Source organism: Gymnogyps californianus, chromosome 3, assembly GCF_018139145.2.
Source record: "Gymnogyps californianus isolate 813 chromosome 3, ASM1813914v2, whole genome shotgun sequence".
Lineage (NCBI taxonomy): Eukaryota > Metazoa > Chordata > Aves > Accipitriformes > Cathartidae > Gymnogyps > Gymnogyps californianus.
In genome coordinates, this window is record NC_059473.1 from 12379609 (window position 1) to 12405437 (window position 25829).

The 25829-nt window shown below is 40.5% G+C and overlaps 2 protein-coding genes across 3 annotated transcripts; both read right to left on the reverse strand.

Annotated features, from left to right (window-relative positions):
• Window positions 1-873: 873 nt before the first annotated feature.
• CRLS1 (cardiolipin synthase 1) lies at window positions 874-6175 on the reverse strand. 2 transcript variants are annotated; one of them, XM_050893837.1, is made up of 8 exons: window positions 5900-6174; window positions 5699-5839; window positions 5080-5217; window positions 4328-4457; window positions 3753-3838; window positions 3263-3331; window positions 2844-2935; window positions 874-1211 (listed from the first exon to the last, which is right to left on the reverse strand). In XM_050893837.1, exons 1-8 carry the CDS (start codon window positions 6086-6088, stop codon window positions 1124-1126), a joined length of 933 nt encoding a protein of 310 aa, XP_050749794.1. In that variant the 5' UTR covers window positions 6089-6174; the 3' UTR covers window positions 874-1123. The 2 variants fall into 2 exon arrangements, with proteins under 2 accessions (XP_050749794.1, XP_050749792.1); XM_050893835.1 differs by having other exon boundaries at window positions 5699-6175.
• Window positions 6176-8328: 2153 nt separating this feature from the next.
• On the reverse strand, window positions 8329-25822 carry MCM8 (minichromosome maintenance 8 homologous recombination repair factor). The gene is made up of 19 exons (XM_050894127.1): window positions 25767-25822; window positions 25443-25625; window positions 25186-25260; window positions 24602-24684; window positions 24269-24418; window positions 23396-23499; window positions 21150-21348; window positions 20219-20304; window positions 18531-18682; window positions 17274-17472; window positions 16438-16468; window positions 16014-16154; window positions 14158-14299; window positions 13333-13528; window positions 12842-13055; window positions 11675-11884; window positions 11010-11086; window positions 10352-10541; window positions 8329-9107 (listed from the first exon to the last, which is right to left on the reverse strand). The coding sequence occupies exons 2-19, from the start codon at window positions 25579-25581 to the stop codon at window positions 9015-9017; spliced, it is 2481 nt and encodes an 826-aa protein (XP_050750084.1). The 5' UTR covers window positions 25582-25625; window positions 25767-25822; the 3' UTR covers window positions 8329-9014.
• Between the last annotated feature and the right edge of the window lie 7 nt (window positions 25823-25829).

The following is a 25829-nucleotide window of genomic DNA, read 5'->3' on the forward strand; positions in this document are numbered from 1 at the left end:
AATACAGTGGTATCATTTACCACCCGGTTTCAATTATTTAAGCCCTTTATAGCTGCACTCTCTTTTATGACATACGAGAAACTTCACATTGCTCAAAAATATAAAACATAAGTTTATGATCAACATGATCTGTTCTGCCCAGTTCTTTATTCTGCATCTTTTTGTAAGTAGAGAAGAGGCAAAGAACACGTGCAAACTGTCCTTGCCTGAGGGGGATCACAGCGTACACCTCTTGAAGCTAGAGGTACAGGAAGAATTAACAGTACGTGCATCTAAAAGTTTCTTCCACTCTCTCCATTCATTTGGACAATATTTAAAATGTCCTTTTTCGCCAATGGTATTTAGATTAAACAGCATCTTTAGAAGCTTTAAAGAATCTGGAGATACAGGAGTTTCTTTCAATCTCTAGAAACGAATATATAGTACGAGAAACTTAACTCCATTTGGGTACAGACTCTTCACTGCCCAGCTGACCCTTCTGAGACTCAAAACTCTTCTCTGATGAGTACAGTTCACCGTTGCTCGTATTTAAAAAGAAAAGGGAGCAGGGTAGTAACTCTTCATGGCTTATCCGTATCACCACGGAATATGAAGTAAAATTTCTATCACTCCAGTTTAAATTTCTGAAGATACTGTTCCTCGATGACATGCTTTCTTCTGCTACACGCTGACCTACGTCATTAGGTCCTAATGAGCCATACTGGTTTACTGACTTAGGTTGAGGTACAAAGACGAATTTGTTCTTGTAATTGCTTTTTCTTCTCAGATCTCAGCTTACTCAGTGCCTTGCATGAAGATGGCAAAAAAGCTGGTGAAAAGTGCGTATTTTGACTTCAAAAACAGTATAAAATTATTCAGAATGCACATGGCAGCAACCAGTAACCTGTGTCTTTAAGAATATTATTTATTTGTTTTTGTAAACAACCTTATTTTTAAACAAATTAAAAATACATTGAAAAGTCTCTCTATATATACACAGTACATGTTCAAAACTTCACTTCATTGCGATGCTGTGGTTTAAGCAGAAAAACAAGAGTTCTTGATCCAAAACTCAGTTGCATTACAACCATCTCCGGCAGTACAGCACACCATGCTGCCAAGACCCGGTCCTTTCAGGAATACTTCATTTGTTATTTATCACCTGAACCGTTTTTCGGCCATAGTGGTAATAGCTGTACGCAGATGCTACCGTTGTGAAAGCTGTGATGCACCTTTGGGGAAAACAGTTCCTGTAAGTCATTTGAGTCTAAGTACAATAATAAGTGTTATTTTTAAGCATCTTCCCTATTTTTCTCTACACAGTCAAGGACTATGTCCTACAGAAATGCAGTTTACAGTTTATATGCTGAAATTCAGCGCTAAGTGGAGGGTTAGATAAACAAAGGAACTGCCATCCAGCGCTAAGTAGCATGCTTCAGTTTAATTGCATACTAGGCCAAATTTTTACCATATTAGCACATGTTTTAGAGAAGGGAAGATAAAAGATCTGTTTCAGTATTTGTACCCTGTATCATTTTTACCAGCTTGAAAACTGACTGATGCGAGAAAGTATCCCTTGGTAGTATGGATGGGGAGCATTCAAATCATACAAGACTTGAACTTATCATTTTACCAAGTTCCAAAGCTAAAGCATAAGTTTCAGCTTCAGCCTCTTTTGTTCCCTTCCCAGGCGCTGGGTAATAACCATATATATTTCTAAATTAGCAGCGCTCCTCCGTGTCAAAGGCTGACACCATTCAGGTGTGAGCCACCGCTACAGTCCTGCCCCTCCTTTACCGCTGCCCTCCCTGGACACACTGCCAGACTCATCCAGGTAATTTTTGAGAGTGTTTATAGAGGACCCGCATATGCACCCAGCATTTCTCCATTACTCACAACACGGTAACTCTCTCAGAGTCCCAGACAAGCAGTAAGGGAAGTGTCTTTCACAGATGGAATTCTGGATTTGGCTTTCCAACAGGATGAAAAACCACATTGACTGTTAAGATCAAGGTTCCTAGTTCCTTAAAAGCTTTGGGGTTTGTTTGGTTGGTTTTTTTCTAAAAGACAAGTAACACCGGATTTTCTACTGCTTTAAACTAAGTCACTAAGTAATTCTGCTATCTGCTGTTTGGCCTCTTTGTTCTGAACTCTTACCTAACTGGCTCAGGAGAAATAACTGCACTTGTAACTCCTGCGGCCAGCTACAATTCAGATTCAGATACAGATACAGTTCAGATCTCCAATGATAGCAGTGAAAGGAACAGCTATTATTTAAGGAGGTATGCTCCTGCATGCCTGTTTTCATTCGATCCCTCCCCTTCCTTCCTTCCTACAGTCTAGCAGGAATCACCGATTTCTTCAGGTGCTTTTGAAAGAGGCTACAGAAACCTGGACTTCAAGATAGCAGGTACAGTATAAAACAAAAATAAGAAAATACTTCCTGTCTATTTTTACTGATATCAAGGTTGCTTTTTCAAGGACACTTACAGCATGAATAAATAAAGAATCCATACAGCCTTTCTGCCCACTCCCTTCTTTTCTATTAATCTGAATTTACACTTTGCCTGTGTACAAGTATACATCTGTATACACCTTCTAGTCTGAAGACTTGTTTCTTAGCTATTATTCCTGGATCTTAACTAGTTTCATTTGACTACTTTTTGCTCGTATAGTAAATTAAGTACCAATAAATATCTAGCTCCTGTGTCAGTTAAGAATAAATGTGTAAAAATTCAGGCATATGGGTCTATTACATCATCTGGGCACAGGTTTTTTTGTTCCACACAGTTAGATTAATCTCAATTACCAGTTTCTTTAGGAGTACATTAAATTATCTGAAAAGAAGTGGAGAGATAAGTTACCATAATGTCTGCAGATATATGCTGTCCACATAATTGAAAACAGGAGCTGCTAAAGAAGCTGCCACCAAAATTAGCTGAACCGCTGTATTCATCTGATAAAAGCAAAATAGGAAATGTGACCAAAATGAAGACATGTACTATGCAAGGAATACCAATACACACTTTTATTACTGGTTTTAGTTTATATACAGAAAATTTATTTAGAAGCCTCTTCTAATGAAGCATCTTACACACTTGAGACTAGCATGTGCTCTGACAGAGTATAGTTGAAAATCTTTCAGGATTTAAGTTGCCTCCAAATTAGCTAGCACTATTTTGAAACTGCACTCAGCAGTAGTAGTAAACAGCCCCCTCCCTCCAAACTACACACTACCCCAAGTACTGAGGAGTTATCTTTTGTAACGAGTTACTACTCTTACCTTGCTAATGAATGTTGGTTTTAATTGGGCAGTAGCATAACAGGGGTTAAAATACCTACTGAGTGTCCTCTGTTGGGGGAGAAAAAAGAAAAAAAAAAAAGGCAATTCTAGTATATTCGATTTGATATAGCTCTTCACATGATGCAGAAGTCAATTGTAACACTAAAGAATTATATTGCTACCACTCTTATATGATTTATTACACATCATACACAGGGAAAAAAATTATCAGCAGCTCTGACTCATCTTTATGAAACCTATTTTATGAAATACTGTTCTGCTTACAAATCTGTCTGGCAAAAGAACAAGCACAGCATTAAATCTTAGGCTATCCACCCAAGTTTTGAGCAACCATCAAGTCTCGAGATGAAAATCTCTTGGTTACAACTTTGTTAAAGGCTTATTCATTTTTTTATACTTGTAAAAACACAGAAATTTAATCAAAATAAAATGATTACATGTTCATACAATTTTAATGCTATGCACTTACCGGTGGAGAAAGAGTTTTGTATCGCACATAAAAAACAGCAGCAATGAGCGCTACATCCCTCAGAATAATCATGGAAGTAAGTGAAACTGAAAAACCAAGCCAACAGGATCTACTGAAAAATCACGTCCATGATTAAAAACAAAACAAAACCAAAAGAGCACAAAATATGAAGCAAGAAGAAATAACCACTCTCAAATACTTCTGAACAAGTTTTATGCACGACTGAAGATTTTTAACATGACTTCTGAAAGGGTTTAATCTGAAGTCTTAAAACAATCCAGTCTATCAGAAAATTTTTTATATAGCTACTATTATTGCTTTAATGAAAATATATTTGAAAATGGCAGTATACGCTAGCTGTTTTTGTATATGACAGCACATGCTTTCTGTGAGGTCTATTGGGGGGGTGGGGGGGTGTTTTTTAAGTATTTAACAGGAGCAAATAGCAAAGTGCAACTGACAAAGCAAGAGTTCCCAGCAATATACAGTTTTCCTTCCACAAACACAAGAATTATTACTACACACAAAATTAGCTTCTTTACCTTACATAGTACATGCAATTGAAGTTTTCTCACCTGGGATAAGATTTGCACAAGTTAGGCTTACATAGAGCACACTGATGAGAATTTTATCAGCCAGAGGATCAAGAGCACTTCCCAAAGCTGATTTCTGATTAGCCCAGTTTCGTGCAATAAATCCATCCAACTAGGAAAAACAAAGTTCAATGTTTCTCTGTTAGAAAACTAAGAATAAAAATAGCTTACATATGCTACTGTTACAGAGATATTTCACGAACGACATCACATAATACAGCTAGTTTGATGATAGTTAAGGTGAAATATGATACCTGTTAGCTGATATTTGTATCATGCTTTTTTCACATTACATTCCAGATTCTGGAAGCCTCTGAACATATTCAATTCTCATTATTTTAAGGAAAAAAAAAAGGGGGGGGGGGAGCAAAAAAGGTAACTGATGTTCTAAAATTCACACGATTGCTGTTATGATGGGTGCACTGGGTACACCTGCACATGGTAACAGACCACTAGATGCATAAGCACTGACCGGACAATGCCCACCTGGGGCTGGTCAGGGAACCCTGATATCCCCTTTGCTCCACCAGCGCTGAGCCCCCTTCGGGCATCTGTGAGCTCCCTTCGCAATGTCGCAAAGGATGTATATAGCATTTCCAGAAAGCAACGAATATAAAAACTAATCTGTTTTATTCATTTCCATTCTACATTGGAGCCTAAATTTCAACGCACGTCAATGGGATCACTGTAACCCATGCTATCCCCAAAGTATTTCCAAACTGATGTAAACATACCAAATCCGTTATGCCAGCCAAAACAAAGACACCTAGTGCAACATTGAAATTTTCTTCAACAATCAAATAGCCTAAAACTGGCGCCAAACCCATTCTTGCCATTGACAGTATATTTGGGATCGTCCAGGGGTTTTCATACTGTAAAGCAAGAAAGCAAAAACTTCAGGCCAGGAAGGCAAACCCTAACTTGGCATGTAACAGAATTAATCAAGACAAACACACACTTTAAGTTGAACTAGCCAGAAAGCCTAGTAAGTTCTTGGAAGCAACCTGCTGTTTGCGCAAGACACACAGACACGGCCTCTAACGACTAAACATTAACTCAGCCTTCGAAAGGAGATTACGCCGCCACCGAGAAACCCAAAAAGCCCCTGTTTGGATCCAAGTTTGGGCGCGACACCTGTTTCCAGCAGGCAGCGTGACTTTCGCCGCGTTACGCGGTAACAAGTGCTCCCCCTCGGGCTGCACCGCCTCGCCCCGGCCCGCCAGCGGCGGGCAGCGGTGGAGCGCGCCAGGCAGCTCCGCGCACCGACGAAGGCGACAAAGCGACGGCCGCGCCGCGCCGCACCCCACGCCCGGGCCCGCCGCACCCCCACACCGCACCCCCCGGGTCACGTACCGGCTCAGCGTAGCGCCCCGCCACACGCCGCTCCCGGGGGGGCTCCGGCGGCGCGGCTCCGCCGCTCCCCGCCCGCCGCGGCCCGGCCCCGCCGCTGAGGAGGCGCCAGGCGGCGCCGGGCGCGCGCAGCAGCCGTTGGTGCTCGCGCAGCAGCCGCTGGTGTTGCCGCAGGGCGGGCGCCGCGCGCGGCCCCGCCAGAGCCCCCGCGCCCGCCGCCAGGCAGAAGACGCCGCTGTTGCCATGGCGGCGGCCGCCCGCCCCTCCGCCGCGCCCCTCCGCCGCCGCCCCGGGTCGGCTGGCCAGAGGCCTTGCGCCGCCGCCCGGCCGCCTCCGCCCCGCGCCGCGTAGGAGCCCCCAGAAATCCCTGCCCAGCCAAGCAGCGGCCAGCATGGTGTGGGGTGGCGCCTGCCCGCGGCCCCTACGCGCGCTGCGGCCCTGCCCGCGGGAGCGAGCGGCCTCCCGCCGCCGGCGCCATCCGCCGTCCCGACAGACTGGCGGGCGGGCGGAGGGGGGGGGTCGGGGGACAGGGTACGAGCCGCGGGGTGTGCGTGTGCGGCGAGCGGGACGTGCGACTTTTTGCGGCGCTTTACGGCAGCCCCCTCTCCGCCGGGCCGCGCGCTTTACGGCAGGCTGCCACCCGCGGCGGGCGCGGCGGCTGAATGAAAAAATAAATCGCAGCGGTAAGGAGAAATAAGGGGGAAACCGCTTTTCCGGCCTACCTGCCGGCCGAGGCTCTCCCCCGGGGGTCCCCGGGCGCGGACGGCGGCGTCCATGGTGGCATGGCGGGCGGCTGCCCGGGGTCACCCCGCGCCTCCTCACGGCGGGGCGGCGCTTTTTGCTCCAGCTGTTGTCCTGGAAGCCCTTAACGGAGGAAGGTGAAGGTTTGCTTTACCGTAAGAGACTTCTCAGAGGACCTAAGTAGTCCCTTGTTCTTGGTACTTGCTCTTCACCCTCCCTCGCCCACGTTTACTTTAGCTCAAGGAGAAAGAAGAGGAGTTTACTTTTCCAGGTGCAATCATTTATTTCCTTCTGAGGCTTGCTCCCACCCACCTTCCCTAACACTAAGAGACATTCTTAGTTTTCATATTTCTGGAATCAGTTTATCACCCAGCTAAGGTTTGACCCCCCAGGTATTCAATCAGCTTTAATTACAGCTGTCAATAAATGGCCAAACAAATGGAGGCTCTTAAAAAAAAACCAAAACAATCAATCACATGTAGGGTATTTACCTCTTCCACAGCTGTTTGAAAGAATCATGAAAGAGTAGCTATAATGTGTGTGACCCTGTTAATTTATTAATTCCTCTACCATATCAATTAGATGTAGTTGGTTTTTTCTTTTTTTAAACATGGGGAGGGTGAAGGCAGGAATGGAAGAGCATGACCTGGATGGTGGGACAGGGTGCACCATCAGCAAGTTCGCAGCTGATACAGAAGCGGGAGGAGTGGGTGATACACCAGAGGGTCGTGCATGCATCCAGAGGGACCTCACCAGGCAGGAGAATTGGTTTTGACAGGAACCTCATGAAGTTCAACACCCCACCTGGACATGGGCCTGGGCACCTGGCTGTAGGTGGCCCTGCTTGAGCAGGGGGGGCAGGTGCCTTCCCACCTCCACCATTCTGTGGTTCAGAATTCCAGAGCAGGGCAGGGGAGCTAGAACCCTGCATACCCATTATGTCCTAGTTATATTGTGCAATATATATATATTCTTCTACGTGGGGGAAAAAAAAAAAAAAACAAAACCCAAACTCTACGTTAATCAGTTGGCAAAGGTTGAAATCAATGTCTAACACCTAGTTCCCATTAGTTGATACAGTAGGTTGCCTCCTCATGTAGGATTAGCTCCCACTTTGCAAGAAGGTGTGTCTCCTCTGCTGCCCAAATGCTAACACTCATGGACAGATGACAACTACTGTCAGACCATGCAGACTGACAGTACATACCTTAAAAAAAAAAAAAGCCATTAACCACAGTTACCATAATCAGCAAACAAAACCTGGAAAGAGCAGACTGCTTGCCACTTAAGAGTTCGTATGTAGAGCTATAGTTTCTTAGTTTTCTCTTAAACATCTCATCCTTCAAATTAGTTTTCAATTTCAAGTATATTGAAGTAGATTCATCGAAGGTAGCATTGAGCAGTTTAACACATTCTTTCAAATCTGTAAAACTTGTATTTTCATACAAAATTGCTGTGGAAGGATGCTGTAGATCAGATCCTTATGTCACTTAATAAAAAAGCAGAAATAATGAAGCTTATTTTCTTGTCTTACAATTTATGTATCATATCTTACCTGAGAAATAAAAGGGGAAAAACAGAAGTATCAGCAATGCATTCTTGATTTTTTTTAAGTTGTTTTTTCGGGGTTTTGTTTGTTTGGTTTTTTAATACTTACACTGAAAGCTTCTCATCTGCCATTTTATTGCACTAGACCATGATTCTGATTTTATAAAAGTCAGGAAACATTCAGCACTTTACTCTTGCAGAACACACATTCTCCCATGGCAGCAACAGAGTTACACAGAAACATACATAACACGAACATGTTATGTATCTTGTAACGGCCATTAACACCCACACCAGTGTTCACTGTTACTGTATAACACTCTTGAACAAATCACAGATTTCTTATATATAAAGTTTAATGAGACATAAATAAAGTCCAATTCCTGTTTTACAAATTAAATATTGTAATAAGGATATTTTCTTAAATCAGACTTGCATTTCAAATAAAATCTCAGCTACAAAGACCAGTAAATACAGAGCTGCAAAGCAGAAAGTCAAGTCAGTTTCAATAAGGTATCACTTCTTAACAGCTATAAAACTGTGTTGTCTCAACATGAAGGTTCCCAGCTTTCTATACTTTAAATTCCTCTTATGAACTACAGTGCTAAAAAATGCAACTCACATCATCTTCTCATGAGAGATTTCTGGTTTTAAATTTGTGGGTCCAACGTCTCTTTTAGAAGTGAAGTCTGTTGTGGCACTGTGATAATGTCAATATAAAATACACTTTCCACTCCTCAAGGATGACGAAGTACATGCTAGTCTTACACAGTCTCATTTGGGCTAGCAGACCTATAGGACAAGTCAAGCAGCAATACCATGTGTCAGTTGGTCCTATAGCAGCTTAAAGCAAGCCTGTGGGCACTGCTAGTTTCTGAAAGGGAGTCTCACACCTCAGTAAGCAACAGTGCCAGCAGTACATCGACTACCGTGCTAGAGTGCAGTTCAGCGTGCTTTATTGCTGCAGGTCCGTCAGTCCATTCCAGATGTAATGATTGTGGCTCAAGAAAGTTTATCACAGTGGCTCTTTTCACATAGTCTGAAGCTGATAAACTCTTGAACCTTTTTTCAAAAGATAACCCTGATCATTTAGGGATCCAATAAAACTTTCAAAATCAGATACCTGGGAAAAGAAAAGACAGACAAAAAGAGATTTCAAATTGGAAGAATGACATTTTATCTGATCTAAAGCAACATAAACAGTTTGAAAGAACTTAGTGAAATAAAGTGAGCTAAGAATAGGTTAGTTTCCTCAGCAAACGGCTGCCCCCTTTCGTGCTTTACTTACACACTTTATGGCATGCAGAAAATATACAGAGTAACCTATGTATAAATCTAAGTTCTGAAACACAAGTATCCACCAAAGAGAAGTCTGATTTCTACAACTGCCACTGATTTCCAAGTATTTGTTACAGGTATAGAACTTTGAATAGGCAAAAAATATTCTATATATAAAGGGAAAATTAGAATTAATTGAATTAGCTATAGATAACTAGTCACTGAATGAATGAATGATCATGTGAGAAGAGAGCTGGCAATAACATGTTCTGTCAGACAGGATTATGTATAGTCAACATTTGAACAAGTTTGGAGACTGAAGCTATCTCACCCCAGCAGGCCAAAGTAGGTTAACCAGGTAATAGAAAGAACAGCATTATTGCCCATAATAAGTTTCATAAAGAGAAATTAATTGTCACTACTTTTCACTCATTACACCTGAAATCCAGTTTTAAGTTTTAAATTGGCATTTAAAGCTTTTTATCATGAAGCAAAGAGTAGAATTAGCTATCGATATTTTTGTTTGGCTGAAGTCCCCCACAAGTACAGAATGCAAATCAATTACAGGATAAAACACATTTATGGCCATCTGTCCTACATGATGTTCCTATCAAGTTACAGTATTAGGATGCTTGAAGCAGGAACGAAAACCCAAAAGGCATATTTGGGCCAGAGAAGGCCAAGCAGAAACATCACTGCACTGCTGAACTAGAACATGGACACCACAACAGTCTAAATTTGGGAATTAAAATAGGTGTCTCCCCTGGGGAGCCAGAGGAAGTAAAGTATACTGAAACCAAAATTGCCTTTCACGAAACAAAGCAGAATCCCGTTAAGGACCAGCTTCAGAAGCAGAACCAATCCTTACTAGTGCAAGGAGTTGTTACTGTCAAACAGCTAGTAAGATTAGTAAAGCTTACAAAGGCAATTCAGGAAGATTGTTCAGCCTAAAAGCAGCAAACGCTGCTTATTTCTGTTCACTGCAGAGAGGTACAACAGATGTACCTTTTCCACTTTCCATTTTGAAATAAATAATTTTGACTGCTCTTGCAGTTTGTTGTTGAAGAAATGCTTGATTTCCAAACTTACTCGTATTTGTAGCTCCTTCGCAATCTGTCGAAGCTGTTGCAAGTCAAAGAGATTGTTGTAAGTTCTCTCTGCAATACTGTTAAGGGCAGAAACAAATCTTTTCGCTTGTGACCGATTGCTCATCCCAGACCCATGCTGTGAACGTTCAAAGTCCAGTTTTCCAAACTCATCAGAGTAGGTTCCCAGCATGCTAAAAGTATATATAAAAAGATCAACAGGAGGTAAAAGCAAGAGTACATGAATTTGCTTCCTGAAACATAACTCCTTGAGAAAGCTTTCAGAAGCCACATAGTGACTTTCTTACTAGGGGATGTTTTCCTAGCTAGGGAACTTAGACTAAGAATCTGTCCAAATCACTTTTAAACTTATGTTGTTCAACTGCAACAACAGAGAGTAATCAGACGAGAGAAAGCCTTTGGCAGTGCCTCATGTCTAAGTTACTGTGCACGGATATACATAACCGCTACAGTGATACAACTCAAAGGCGCAATTGTATTCAATTTAGGGCTGCTGTCAGTTTTTGAAGAAGAGCTAACAAATCTGAATGTTGGTATCATTGTTTGGGCCTAAACTTGATAAAGTCATTTCTTCACTGTGTTTGCGTATCTGTACTTAAAAAAGTTTATGCTTTATTTATTTTTAAAGCAGTGTGTATTACCTATATTTCATTATTTCTATTACATCCTCAGCATCTTCCTTGGTAGATTTCTCCCTTAATTCCAGCCTTGATCGTGCCTTAAAACAAAACAAAAAAAACCTCACAAAGATGTATTTAAGATATATTATAGCTGATGTGAAAAAGGGCTACAGTTGCTCTACAACAAGCACAAATTTCAGGAGCAGAGATGGAACCTTAGCCTACAGGATTTAGAGGAAGATTCCTCTATTTTTTCGATAGCATTTCAATGTCATCTCTTGCGTACTTGCATTACTAGGCTGTAGCTTGGAGTTTATTTGCTTTTTAACAGTGTATTCTTGGGAAGCAGCAGATCACAAATAGTGTTATTAAGGCATAGTGTTAGGGAAAACAGCAGCAGTTTAAGTTCAAGATGGGCAGCAGCTTGTTCTTGCCTGCACCTACTTTTTCTCGTGGGAGAATGTGATAGATTCTCTTTCCACCCCCTCAAGGGAGTTTTATTTTGAAGGAGGGTTTAAGCAACAGTAGCTCTTAAGCATTTGTAAATCTCTTGCATTCTCACTTTTTTTTTTAAACAACAAAAAAGCATAGCAGTGAATAAGCTGTCAAAAACTGTAGGATATTTGTAGTGGTTTAGGAATAATCTCTTTGCTTTCAATCCCTTAAGTATTACAGCTTGCATTTACCTCTGTAAGTCGAATCAGTGACTCTAGCTGTCTCGTGGTGATTGGTGTGCTGTCTACTCCTTGGTTCTGTTTCCGGAGCTCAAGGTAGAATTCCTGGAGGACCTGAGCAGCTTCTGGAGATAAATTTGGGTGAACGTACTGCCGAGCATATCCGACGTACTTCCGCAGCAGCTGATGTGGAATAGCATCAAAGTTTTCTCCTGGTAAGATCTAACCCAATTACAAAGAGCTTAGATTTCTGTCTGTCAGAACCCTATACAATACAATTTTTAACATAAAATCTTCATCTTCTATGCTTTATCTGGCAAAATCTTCACTGTAAGGGCTTTAGTGCTTCATATATGAACCGTGTACTTAAAAAGTCCATACACTATGCTTAGACATGTAATTAAACACATTTGGCCATTTCAGAAAAAGCAGCCGAAGCTTCTCATTTGCAATGATAGGAAGTGCCAAATATGGTTTAACTATATCAAGAATTCTTTCTCAAAGAGAGACAATCCAGTTTCCCAATTGTTATAAGATACAGCTCCACAGCAGATTAAACCATCACTGCTGATATCCCATTTCCAAAAGTGCGTGAGTATAGCTCCAGTAGGGGATATTTCTCCCAAAACCTGACATTTGACAATATCAGCCCTCAAACTGATCACTTAAGCTTAATGAGAAATATGCTTCCTCTCCTATAATCCCCAAATCTGTCATGAGTTGCAGATGCCCAAGGATTTGTTTACACATTGCTTTATTTGGATTCAATACTTCACAGCACATAGTGTTATATCAAATTATATCTAGTCTAGTTCTGTAGCTCTTTATTGGAACCTAACACAGCAAATTTGCTTTAGAATATCTCATGCAAAGTGTCTTCTCACTACCGCAACCGAAAAAAAAACAGCTCAGCTAATAAATTATCTTCTGTGTGGAGATGAAGATGGCTTGAGATACATTTTTAGCAGCTCCAGCAGGGTGGGTAATGTTAGCTACAACAGACAATTGGTAGAAACTGGTGGCTGGAGCCTTAAATGCTTCCTCTTTAATTCAGAGCCAATTGTCACGAGAAGAATGGGAGTGTGAGACTGAGGACATCCAGCAGGTCAGGGTTGCCAGGTCCCAATGCAAGGAACACCACAGGAAGGGGCATAGCAACAGTCACAGAACAAGTCCTACCTTTAGTCTTTCAAGCAGCGGTCGATCTGAAACAACTTCGAGAACAGAGCGATCCTGTGTGTTGGTACGAGTCACAACAGCGCTGCTGCATGCTGCCTGCTTTCCAGCTCGGATTGCCATCACATGCTCAGACAGCAAGTGATCGTGATCTTCATTTGGAGTGTCCAGCAAAATGAAAACTAGATCAAATCTTGACAGTAAAGCACTCCCCATTCTAGAGTAAAGACAAGAAAACCACACAGTGCTTATAAAGAAGTGGAAAAATTACAGCAACTCTGCTCCACTTCAAAGACACTTAAAAAATCCTGTCCCATTCATTCAGAATAAAGTAGAACATCAATTTCTCTCTCAAAAGCCACAAAAAATTATTACCATAGGTTTGTGTTCAAGCTCCAGGAAACTAGAAAGCAATTATATACAAGCTACAAGACTGCCAGAAGCATCTACTCCTCAATGTGAACTATATAAGCAGCATTTCAGAAAGTGCTCACTTTAAGTTCTCAGACACTGTTTTGGCTTTGTTATAATGTCCTCCAACTGGGTTTGCTGCAGCAACAATAGATGTCCGAGCTGGCAAACTGCAAACAATGCCAGCCTTTGCAAGGCTGATGCTTTGCTGTTCCATGGCTTCCAACAAAGCCTGATGCTGGTTTCCCATCTTATCAAATTCATCTATTCCACAAATTCCTGGAAGCAATTAACACAGAACAAAGACTTATTAGAAAACACATTAACTGATGGACAAGCATATGCTACAATCCAGTGCTACATCAGAAGTCCAACCTAGAGTCCTAGGCACTGCAGGAGACATCGGACCAAGTCTCCATTTCAGCAAGGTTTGTTTTCATTTCGTGGTGCCGCAGCTGAACCATTATGAAGTTGGCCTGGCTTGCAGAAGCAGTGTCTTGATTACACATTAAGATGACAAAACAAGCTTTTTAAAAATAGAAATAGATGACAAATCTCATAAGCCAACTATTTTTCAAAAACAGTAAGAGTCCAGCAGCTGCCATTAAGTCAGAGATTTCTCAACAAGGAAATCCTAGTTCTTTGACACATTAAGTAAGGCTGGTATGTGAATTGCAGAACTCCTGTTTCATACACATCCTAAGCCGTAGGAAAGCAGGAACCACCTCCAGAGAAGTCACTGGAGAAGCTCAGAACTTCGCAAGGTGTGGAAAGCCAATATCATACTTCAAATGTACATTTTTAGTCCACAGTTATGCAAGCACTGTAGTTAATCTTAGACTCAGTGGCACGCACCCCTCCGCCCCCGACATATGGTCATACAAAGCCTGTAGCATTACATGTATTACCTTGATCTCCAAGCACTAAAGCACCAGCTTCCAAGGCAAAATCTCCAGAAGCGCCATCTCTAGACAGTGTAACAGTCAGGCCAGAGCTGGTGGAAGTATTGCCACAAACATACACACCTCGAGGAGCAACATTACACACTGCCTAGAAGAGAAATAAATACTTTTTCCCTCCCCAAGGTGAAGAATTTCATAAGCCTTATTCTAGAGAAACAATTTAAAGTAAACTCAGATTTGTTTCTTTCTACTTAACGTGGCCCAACAGTAAAGTTATAACTCCTTGCAACCCCGAGACACACTTCTGCAAAACAGTAGGAATAACTTTGGTCACAATACTTGCGGCACAGCCATGTCTACTGTGTTATAAAAACTACTAGGACCTTGGGCACAGCACTTACATTTCAACATACTTTGAAATGCTTGGGGACATGCTATCTGTCACAGAATTGCAGATGTATAGTTGCTGTATCTTCAGACCCCAAGGTCTATTTAGACTAATATCTTGTCCTAGTGCCCAACACATGGTGCTTCAGAGGAAGCATGCATAGTTCTCCCCACAACTAGGGGATAAAGGACAGTCCTAGTCTTCTCCATGCCTCTAGTATCCAGAAAGCAGCCTACAATTTGAAATATGAACTAGAAAAGCAAAGCATGGTAAGCCTGAACACAGACATGTTGCAGTTAAATTTGCCTAGAATACAGTTATAACTGGATTTTCTCAGTAAACCTCTATAGTTACTGGTGCCTCTGTTTTATGTAAAAGGTAACACCCAAAGCATATTTGTTCAGTACCAGATATGTGACAGGCACTGAGTATTGAATAAAACAAACACACACACACACACACACACCTGGCTCCTATACAGCTTTGGTTTTCTCCTTGGGATTTTTTTTTATGTGACAGTGATGACTGAGAGGAGCCTTGTCTCAGGGTCTTATCTGAGGAACAGATTACTAGCTTTTCTTGAATGGCATTCCGTTATTTAGTAACAATATGAAAAAACAAATCATCTACTGTATGCTAGACAGTCCCCATTCAATGAAAAAATAATTTAAAATTTGTTTGCCAAGATGGTTGCATGCAAATCTATCACTTTGGTTAAGTTATTGCGAGTCATATCCTAATATAACATGTCCATATTAGAAAGACACAGACTTTTAAAATGAGGTATGCAATGCTGCAGGTCCAAGTGAACTCTGCCTCTCTTTCACTTCACAGTAACCATGGGAAAAGACATGGAACTTCAAAACTATTCAGTTGAAGACGAAAAAATTCTATTACTAACTGATTTTGTCACAGTCATGCAGAAATGCCCACCAAGATTAAAACACAAAAGCAGCAGCAGGTCACTTTCCCAAGAAGCCGAGATCTGTGCTAGCAACATAGAAAGAAGGTAAGAGGATGGAAGTAAACCTCAGAGAAGGTGAGCAACATGGTATTTAAAGCTGCATTCGTTCCAAGAGTGTACTTATTTTATTTGACAATTGATCAGCTAAATGAAGATAAGGAGTGAAACTCCTCACCAAGGAAAAGGGTTGGTGAAAAAAAAAAAAAATATAAGGGCAGGACAGCAAGCTTATACTTGAAAGCCCACAGGCTTGACCAAGTATACCTACTTTGGTAAGTGTTTTAACAGGCCCGATCCCTTCTGCAAGGCTCCCTGGAAGGAGAGGACAGCAGGGGACACCTTTCGGTACTATGCTACATTTGAGGCATTCTACATGAAAAGCTAGCTCCAGCCAGGCTCACGCAACCCTTTGGTCTTAGCACAGCTATCCTACCATGGTTACAAGAAGTCAAGCTAACAAGGAATTAGAGAAAAATACAATGAGACAATAGAAATAAAATCAACCCATACTTGCAACATTTGACTTTTTCCTAATCCTGGATCTCCAACGACCAGAACATGTGGATCTCCTCGCACTGGGATTCTGTTCTTGTCGTCTACAAACTTCTGACATCCTCCAAATAATGCCAGGGCCAAACCTGCCTTTACAATCTGTAGTGGCACATACCGACACTAATAAGTACTTGATCATGGTGACCAATACTGACAGCTCCTTAGAATTGGCTGTAATAACCCTTTCCTTCTGGATGGCTGAACTTAAGGGTATAAGGCTGCCACCTCCTTGTCACTGAAAGTGACTGTGAGTCACAGTCATCTGTAAATACAGTCCCTGCCCCTTCCCCCACCCCAGATAAGCTTTATAAATCCTTTAAGAGTTTACTGTGGCATAAACATTTCAAACTGAAGTTGCAAGCAGAGCTGTTAAATTACTTACCTCATGGCCATAGATTGCAGGACAAAGAGAGCTGAAAAACAAAGAACACTGTAACATAAGGGGAATATAAATCTTGTGTTACTATTAAATAATCACTTGTTCTGTCTCTCTTGGCACAGAATACCTCTATAAACATACAAAACTTTTGGTTAGCTGTTGCTGAATTTCCAGCAGAATCAGTTTAAAATCAGCAGCATCAAATTTCTTGAAATTTTCAGATAACCAGATATGCTTGAAATAAGAAAAGCCTTTCATCCGAGGTCACACAAACACAGAGGAGGACCAGTTCCCCAGTATTTTCTGCACCCATTCCTGTGTTAATCAAGTAACTACCTGTAACCCTCCTTTTAAAAGTGCTAGTTTCATGTTCTTTGACTCCACTGGGAGGGCTTGAGGGACACTCCAGCTAGAAGAGTACTTCTCGGTCTGAACTGAGGGTCTTTCACACCCTCTGCTCAGTTCTTACACCTCTTTCCTCTGCTGTAGAAAAGCAGAGCTAAGAACAAAACAGTACTCATGAGTTGAATTTACTCAGTGAGAAGCAAAATTTATTAATTGCCTTTTTTACCCATAGCTTTCTGTCTCAGGGTTGAACTAAAACACTCCTAATTTTGCTGCATCCTTAAATCCCTCTCAAAGTCCTAACATCCCCACTGCAATACTTTCACTTCCTCTCAAGCCCCTTGCCCACTAAAGTTTGTTAAATCTCTGTGGTATCTATTGCACAAGCCTTAGACATTTCATAGCTTTAAGATTAGCTGTCACGTTTGTCTGAAGGTGGTCATGCTGATTCAGAAGTCTAATCCTAGACCTAGTCTAGGTCTGACACAACTTACTTCACAATGAGCCTGAACAGATTTTCCTCAGCTTGAATTTCTTGAACAGCATAGAGATCTTTAAGTGAAAACTCCATGAATGATCTTTGAAAAGTCTCATCATCAGAATTCTTTGGTTTTTGTCCTTTACTGTTGCTGACAGAATTTGCCTCAATGTACAACAAGAATATACACTTGTCATTCTTATTTTTAGAAGTTCCTGTTAGAAAAATTGAGAAAGGATGAAGGAATATTTTTTCTGTCATTACGTACTGATGTTATTTACAAATGGCATAGGGTAATTCAGAAGTATTAAGCACAGCCATGTGCAAAATGTTCATATTTAAGTAATTGAACTTCTGCATTTTCAAGAATTGATGCAAAGTAAGTTTCTAGTTACATTTGTTCTTTGAGTTCCCTCCATTTAGGTACACAATCAAATATTTTGCTGCATTAGGAGGGTATATGTATATAGAGAGAATTTTCTCCCAGAATAAATGAGGTTTTCCAGGAATTTTAAATTACGTTATTCTAGTCAAATAAAAATTGAATAGAAAATGTTTCCACTCAATATTTAGAGGAAAAAATCCACAGTGCAGAAGAATTAAACATGTCGCTTAATAATTAATCATTTTCTATATCACCCAATGATTACTGAGCAGAGAATGCGGTCTCACAGTAAATCAGTACTGCAGTTCTCTGCAATATATTCTATTACAGCTGTGCGCAATGTATTTCTTCACTTTGGGAAAAAAAAGAAAAAAAAAAAGAGAAAAAAGTTATAAAATTTCTCCAGGGAAGACTAAACTAAGAAAGATAATACTCCTTCACAACAGTGTGGCAGTTTTCCTATTGTTTGAAGGAGACATTATAAAGGAAAAGGTTAAGCAAATAATGAGTCTCAGTGAGACTTCAGGAAATAAGGATGTCCCCCCTACATTAGTGGGAGAAGGCTTTCCTATCAGCTGACATACTAAAACATCAGATGTCAGACTGGCACTTTGGATTCAGGACCATAGTTGTGCATAGACCAGTGGGTTGTGAAACCCCCTCTCAGTGGGCATTAGACACAGTGCTCCTCTTGGACAGCACTGCTTCTGGCTTTTTCAAAATAACTCGTCATTATAAAACTTCAGGAACTTCTGAAGAAATATACACTTAATGCATTTACAACTTTGAGAGCTCAAATTAAGGGGGATGGCTGTTGTTCTTCTTGCGTAATCACTAGAAAAATTCCCACCCTAGGAAAAAAAGGTGTTCTCAGATGATGTATTTTACCTTCCTCAGTGCTCAACACCTTTACTATCCCTGTAATTGTGACCATATCTCCTGGGACACAGCTGTCCACAAGATCTTGAACCAGTTCACATTCAATTGTGCGAGGGATTCGGCCTGCTTCTCGCTGATCATCTGACATGAGCTCCTGCACCCTGCAAAACATGAGGTGAGCGTACACTCCATGCATAACATTTCCAGTTCAATTCTGGCATACAAGATCTGCAGCTGTGTGCTTCCAACCAACCCTTTCCAAACTGAAAAAGGAGACAGCAGAAATGCCCTGATAAACTCCAGAAACAGCAGTGCTGAATTTGGAGAAACAGACTTTTTCTGTTCAGACTTTAATAAATGGGCATACATTATGCATAAAACCCAGGAAGACAGTAACTATGAACTCCAGAAATAATAATCAAAGTTGAAATTCAGATTTTCTAGCACTGATGAGCATGTTCATGTAGAAATAAGTACAGCACATGAAACAAGATGGACCTCATATACAAAAATTAAGAGGACAGACATTACAGACCTGATGAATACTTAACTGGCATTTTAACCCTAGCAAAGCCCAAGAAATTCCTTAGACCATAACAAGAACAGTAGCTCACTCTTTGTATAGTTGTAAAAGGCTGGCAACTAACAAGTTCTTTAAAAGGTTCCAGTTTTGGCTCTGCACTTAAGAGGTCTGACAGTTTTCCTTGAGTCAAGCTTTTCTGAAGAAGCTGTGATAAACAGCACCCTCTAGAGCTGCTGACAAGAATGTCAGCACTATTTTTTTACTGAGTTTTTCAATGACTTTTATTACAGAACGTTAATAAAGAAAAACATATTTAGATGTAATTTGGCACAATAAGACTTGATACAGAGCACGTGAACTTACAGAATCTGAATGTAAGAAGTGAGAAAAAGTGAGCAGAGTCCTGTTTTTTCCAAGCTGACACGCTTACTGCAGTAAGCTAACAGGATGGACAAGAAACACATCAAACTCTTCTGAACGTCTATTACGGGACAATAGTAGGAGGTTCATAGTGCTAATAGCACATAGTAAGATGGAAGTGATGAAAACCAGATCCACCATCCACCTTCCTACACTTGAACATTGTTAATTTCTGCAAAACCAGTGACTTGTTCCCCCATAGCAAAGACCTCACAAATTTTAGGCATACCTGCTTGCTCGTCAGACATAGAAAGTAGATGAATGGGCAGGCGCAGCACTATTTCCTTCTACGGAGTGTACCTTAAGGACTGGGGGACAAAATATCACTTCAAACTAAGATTCTTAATCCTCAAAGTTACTTGCAGTTCATTCAAGTCAACTGTCACAGCTGACCAATGTAATTTAATAGGGCTTTTCTAGCTGACTTACAGCTCATTAAAAGGAATCATTAAATAATAGATGCAATTGGAAATGATCAAGAAAAGCTGCAAAGAGCACAAATTGAACATTTCTCAAAGAACTCAGTCATGGTAGGAGGAATTTCCAAGGAGCTATTATATTGTGTAGGTTTAATATACAGAGTATACTGGTGCTCAGATAAAACAACCGCTTTGTAATACAAATTTTGAAGAGCGCTTGCTGCAAAAGAATAAGATTATTAAAATTACACAGTGTAACATGGAATGAGCCATCCTGTCACTTTTTGACTACCCTGTTGCATTACATTTTTGTGCAGAAGGGAAGACATACTTACTTAACAGACTGCCAGTCCACTGTAGTGGTTAAAGGAGAGCTTCTGTCAGCTGTGAAGGATCGGCCACGGCACTCAGGAATAAGGCACTGTAACAACAGTAATTCTAATTCATTCTCAACCTTTTTTAAAATCATAATTTGAAATTGCCTTATTTGATTTAAAAAAAAGAAAGTAAAGCAATGTGATTCATTAACACCATTTCAGGAAAAAAGCTAGTTAAATGAGGGCTACATACATAATTAATGAAGAGCTATCAAGCAGACACCTGAACCCTGACTCATATTTGTTAGAGCAAATACAGCTGAATTGTATGATGCCCTGGGTGAACTGGTTTGAGATTTTGGGTGTTGGGGTTGTGGGGAGGGGAGGTGGTGGGTGGTTTTTTGTGCGGGTTTTGTTTGTTTGGGGTTGGTTTTTTGTTTTGTTTTTTTTAATACTTGCAGATGTTCCAGGGGAGATAGTTTTTTCACTTGAGCACGTCAGGTAACATAAAATAACTGGGCACTGTCCTATGTCTAATGACTTTTTAAATCCAGATAAAAACTAGTGAAATTAAAATAGAAAGTTCTAAACAAAACCCACAACCCCCCCCCAATCTAAGCATAGAAAACCACTGCAGCAAGGTGGAGGAGGCTTTTTAAACATAACTGGTGAAATGGAAATTAAAAGATTCCCCCCCCCCCCTAGATCTGAGGGAGTTTCTACATACTGCTTTTGTTTCAGCAGGATACAGTTTTTTCAAATAACAAGGGTATGCAGTAACACAAAGTTAGTTGCATGGTAAGTTTAATTTTTTTCTAATATGTCAGTTGTTTAACCTAGCTTTAAAGATTAGTTTGTTGTTTTTGGTTTTTTTAGTACCAGTGGTGCTGCTTTTTGTCAAATCATTACAGATAAGGGAAAAGTATGAAGTTAAATGATTTTAACTTACCTTAGTTGGAAGAGTATACTTTCCATCAGGTAGAGGAACACTCTGAACATCTCCACATGTGCCACATACAAAAGCTAGCTTAGTGCACAGAGGCTTAATGTTACTGACACGCACCACAGTACCACGCAAGGCAATATATTTTCCATAGCAGTTGGCCCGAACGTTTTTCAGCTGAGTTAGCGGATCATAGTTGTACACCCTACACAAAAGTTAAGCGTTAACATTTTGAAAGCTTACCGTACTTAAATGCAGAACAAAAAAAAACGAAACAAAAAACCCCAAAACCCCACTAAACCCATACAAACAAAAAAATCCCACACCCAACAAAGAAAAGTTTACACACCAATTATTAATGGTAATCCAGAACAATGATTAGAAATATTTTGTCTGGGGACCCACGGCATAGTCTTTGATTCCTATTCTAGAAAGCAGCATAACATTTAATATTCCCCAAGTGCATATACCTCAACAGCTGTACAGTTTGTTTATAGTGACACCTCCCTCCTGTAAACAACTGAGACTAGCTATACAACAGAAATTACGTTATAGTCATCTATAACCATCTCTTTGAATTATTTCAGATTAAGACCAGAGTTTAGGCTTGCGACACAAAAAGATCAAAGATTTATTATGCCTATGTTCCAAAAGAAAGGGTGAATTTTTCGTGTTTCAAGGACATAAGAACCTGTCGCCAGGTACAACACACTGCACCTTGTTAAGGACAACAAAGAATACCTATCCAAATAATTCAGAATAACAAACTTTAAACAGAATTGTTTATCATGGAATGGACCTCATGAGATTGTCTAGTCCAACACCCCTGCTCAAGCAGGGTCAGCTAGAGCAGGTTGCCCAGGTACATGTCCAGTTGAGTTTTGAATATGTTCATGGATGGAGACTACACAACCTCTCTCACAGTAAAATACTGTTTTCTTGTGTTCACATGGAATTTTAAGTGTTTTAATTTGTAGCCACTGTCCCTTGTCCTGTCACTGGGCACCAATGAGAAGAGTCTGGCTCCTGAAATCCAGGGTTTTCCCTGCTCCCTCTGCTTAGGGCCCTGAACACCACCATCTCATTGTTCAACCCTGCCTAAGCTGCAGAACCATTTTAGGAGCATGATACTTTATAGACTTTCCTTATTGAATACTTTCCTCTACAGGATAATGGTCTGTAACTGTCTCTTAGAATTTGAGAGCTTGTATATACGTTTTTTGGCCACAGGTTTTTCCTAAACACATTCTACTGTGTAATTAAAAGGTTGCAGTTTTATAACAATGCAAAACTTAAAAATATATCATAGTGCGACAAACCCCCAAACTAAATCCACCTGCCGTGCCAAAACATGCTGCTTTCCCATACCAAGCCATCACCAGCAGGCGAAAGGGGCGGGGGGGGGGGGGGGGGGGGGGGGGGGGGGGGGGGGGGGGGGGGGGGGAAGTAATTTAAACTCAAATAGGGCTTATACTCCCAGTCCCCCTCAGACTCCTGAAGTCTGAGATGCCATTACTTCTGATAAAGACAAGAAAACCCCAATTGTGCTAAGGACTTGTTTCATTGAGAACTCAAAGGAAATCACATTTTTTAAATTATAACAGTAATTATGATTCTTGTAAGTACATGCTTATTCAGAATTAGTGTAACCTCAGCTTCTTAATTTCAAATTAGTTTGATTAATTAGAATTAATATTCTTGAGACTGTCTACCAGTAATAATTTAATAGATTTAAGCTAATATGAAATAACAAGTCCTCATACACCACTGTCAAAACATCCATACAATAATAAATATTACCAGCTGTAGTTTACGTCCACACTCTCCAAATCAGCCTCCTTACAAAGATGAGCCTTTTGCTAACAAAAAGCTAGATCATAATCACTTCCTAACTGCTCCAGTAAACAGCAGAAATTTAAATAGTTCTGGTTTTAATCAATACATGTTTCATAGAATAGTTGTTCTACTCATAAGTTACTTCTCTACTTATAAGCTTTTCTAGTTACAAGCTGTTTTTTCAGCTTATAAGCAGGTTTCATTTCACTTTTTTCTTCACAAGGACAGTTTAGCCTTTGTCATGGTGAAGAAAAAAGCAAAATGTAGACTGTTCTTCTGGAAATAGCTTTACAGAGTCAAGTCTCTCAATAAAATAAATGTAAGCCTTGAGCACCGTGCATGGACACTGACAACCATTAGACAAGAAGCAAATAGATCTTCCTGGAACAAACCCCCAAATACTCAACACCCATTACCTAGCATGAATGAGAGGCACATTTATTATAGGTTCTCCATCAAGAGGTAATCCTTCCTGCACCTGCAGCTCTGCAGCATGCCTTTCAAGGTCCTTTGTTAGCACCTAGACAGAACAGAAAGGCAGACACAAATGCAGTGTGCCATGCAACACCAATTCAATTTGCTATTAAGTTTGATTATCATCCCTTACAATCAGATCCCCCTACTGAAGTCTAAAGAGCTCTCTGCTGTCCAGTGACCCCCCAACTAAACAGTGTTTTTCTGCTTCTGAGCAGTTTTAAGCTTCATTTTAAATGGAATTTAAAATCAACATATTTGTTGTGTTTGTTTTTTTAATTAAAAAAAAAAGTATACAATAATCTTTAATGCTGTGGTACGTGTGGAGTGCTGTTTGACTAAAGCACAAACGTCTAAGAACTTGGCTGTCAACAAGGAGTGAAATGCTACTTTGAGAGACATTGAACAGAGCCAGGAATTCTTGAATCCGCTCACCATTCACCCACCAGCCGTGGTTCTGCTGCATAAGGTGGGACGCACAGCACAGGTAACTCACAGTATATTAAAAAAACCCCAGGAATTACAACTCCCAATAGGGAGTAACATAAGTGTTAGAACTACATTTAGTTTTAGTCAACTGCTTTGACGATAAATAAGCAAAATGCACCAAGACCAAAGCATTTTCAAAACGTGATTTTGTGGGCCATACAGAAATGGCAGAGAGATGGAAGAGTTTGAGTTTTAAATAAACAGTAATTTCCTGTAAGACAGAAAAACATAGAGATTTGGGTTTTATAATGTAATTGCCTCTAAGTCCCACTGATTCTTTTTCATTGTGAGGGTTATGCTTCTATGTATTAGAACATCATATTTACCTGATGTATTGCCAGACCCATACAGTGCAGTATTTTCTGAGGCATATCCCTTAATTCAGTAGATATATTTGGTATTGATTTAGTCAATTCTCTGTCTTGTATTAGTTCCTTATAATCCACAAGAATACTTCCTTTTCTTTCTATTTCATCCTGTGAAACACTTTAAGTTATAAAATACACTTCAAATTATAAACACAACACATCCAAATCATGTCATAAACATTTCATATCTATGATGGAGATTATTTTTGATGGAGAAAATACACAAAATTTGTAATGTTATTGTACCAACAATAGGCTGTTGGGGTGGGATACGTTTTGTTTTGTTTTTACCTTATCATAAAGCTCAATGCGTTGCATGAAAAACTTTTCAAAGGCTTGAGTCTTCTGGACAAAAGGAGACTTGTCAGCATAAGCTAATTAGAAACATGCCACGTTAGTAACTGACAGAAATAATTATTTCCATTTCACAAAATACATAAACAGGCTATTTCTCTTCCATTCTTTTTCTGCATTCCAAAACTGAGGAAGGTGATAGATCTCTACCGTATCACAGTAATGTTCTATTATAAGACCTGTTACAAAATAGAACTTTGCCTAAGATGACATAGGACAAGCACATAAGATCAAGAAAAGTACAGTAGAGGTATGTATATTCCAGACTGCAGGTTTTATGTGGCTAATTGAACAGGTTTAAGAAAGATCGTATTTTAGACTATTCAAGATTCCTTTCCAAGGATTGGAGCCCACAGAGGTTACAGTATGCCACAAGATTGAAATCTCTATTGTATTCATGTTTTTATATAACAAATATGAATTTCAGTTGCTTTCTGTTGAACTTATCCCCTCTACTTATAACCAATTCTAGAAAAAATGGAATAAAATACTTGCTACATATAGTTTTGGTCGAAAAATACCTTCAGAGAAATAAAGTTTCCAGCCCTTATAGGGAATAAACTGGTCCAACGTTGACTGAACTAGTCGAGATCTTACTGAAAAAAAAGATTAAAATGGAGATTAAAACAACGTGGATACTAAAACTTTGCAAGTTTTATTCTCAGTGATTCTTTTGACCACCAGGAGGCAAACAGCTGTAATTGCCTAGTGCAAAAGTAGGTCAAAAGAAAAGCATTATGGCTTCAGAAAACAGGTAGAAGCACAGGAGCTGGCTCACCAGGTTCGGGCATTCTTCTACACTCTCCCTTCTGTCCTCTGCCTCGCCATCCACCTCGCCATCCTCCTCTCCATCCACCTCGCCACCCCTGAAAGCCTCTTCCCCGGGCGTATCCCCTGCTTCTGAGGTCCCTACTCATCTCGCTCCGCAGGCGTCAGTTTGGGGACGTGATAGCAAACTGAGCTAAAGAAACAGAAATTTTACCAGAAGATATTTAATTTAAACTAAGGTTACTTGCCAGGGGGACTTCGCCTGCGGGGCTAGGAGCGAAGGCCCTGAGGAACCTCGAAGGCCCTGCGGGAGACCCGGCCTCCCTCTCCCTACCACAGGGCCCGGGGAGGCAAAGAGGAGCCCCGTTAAGTGGCCCCACCACGCAGCCCCGGCGAT

Bases quoted from the DNA above. Each gene is read 5' to 3' on its own strand.
- CRLS1 (XM_050893835.1), bottom strand. From the start codon at position 6,088: ATGCTGGCCGCTGCTTGGCTGGGCAGGGATTTCTGGGGGCTCCTACGC. The intron at 4,458-5,079 runs GTATGTTTACAT...TGTTTTTCCTAG, and splicing joins TGGCTGGCATAACGGATTTG to TTGGATGGATTTATTGCACG. The intron at 3,332-3,752 runs GTAAGTGCATAG...CTCCCCCAACAG, and splicing joins ACAAAACTCTTTCTCCACCG to AGGACACTCAGTAGGTATTT.
- MCM8 (XM_050894127.1), bottom strand. From the start codon at position 25,581: ATGAGTAGGGACCTCAGAAGCAGGGGATACGCCCGGGGAAGAGGCTTT. The intron at 17,473-18,530 runs GTAAAATACATC...TTTTTCTAACAG, and splicing joins GGTGTTGAGCACTGAGGAAG to GAACTTCTAAAAATAAGAAT. The intron at 10,542-11,009 runs GTAATACACACT...ATATACTTTTAG, and splicing joins ATAGAAATAATGAAATATAG to CATGCTGGGAACCTACTCTG.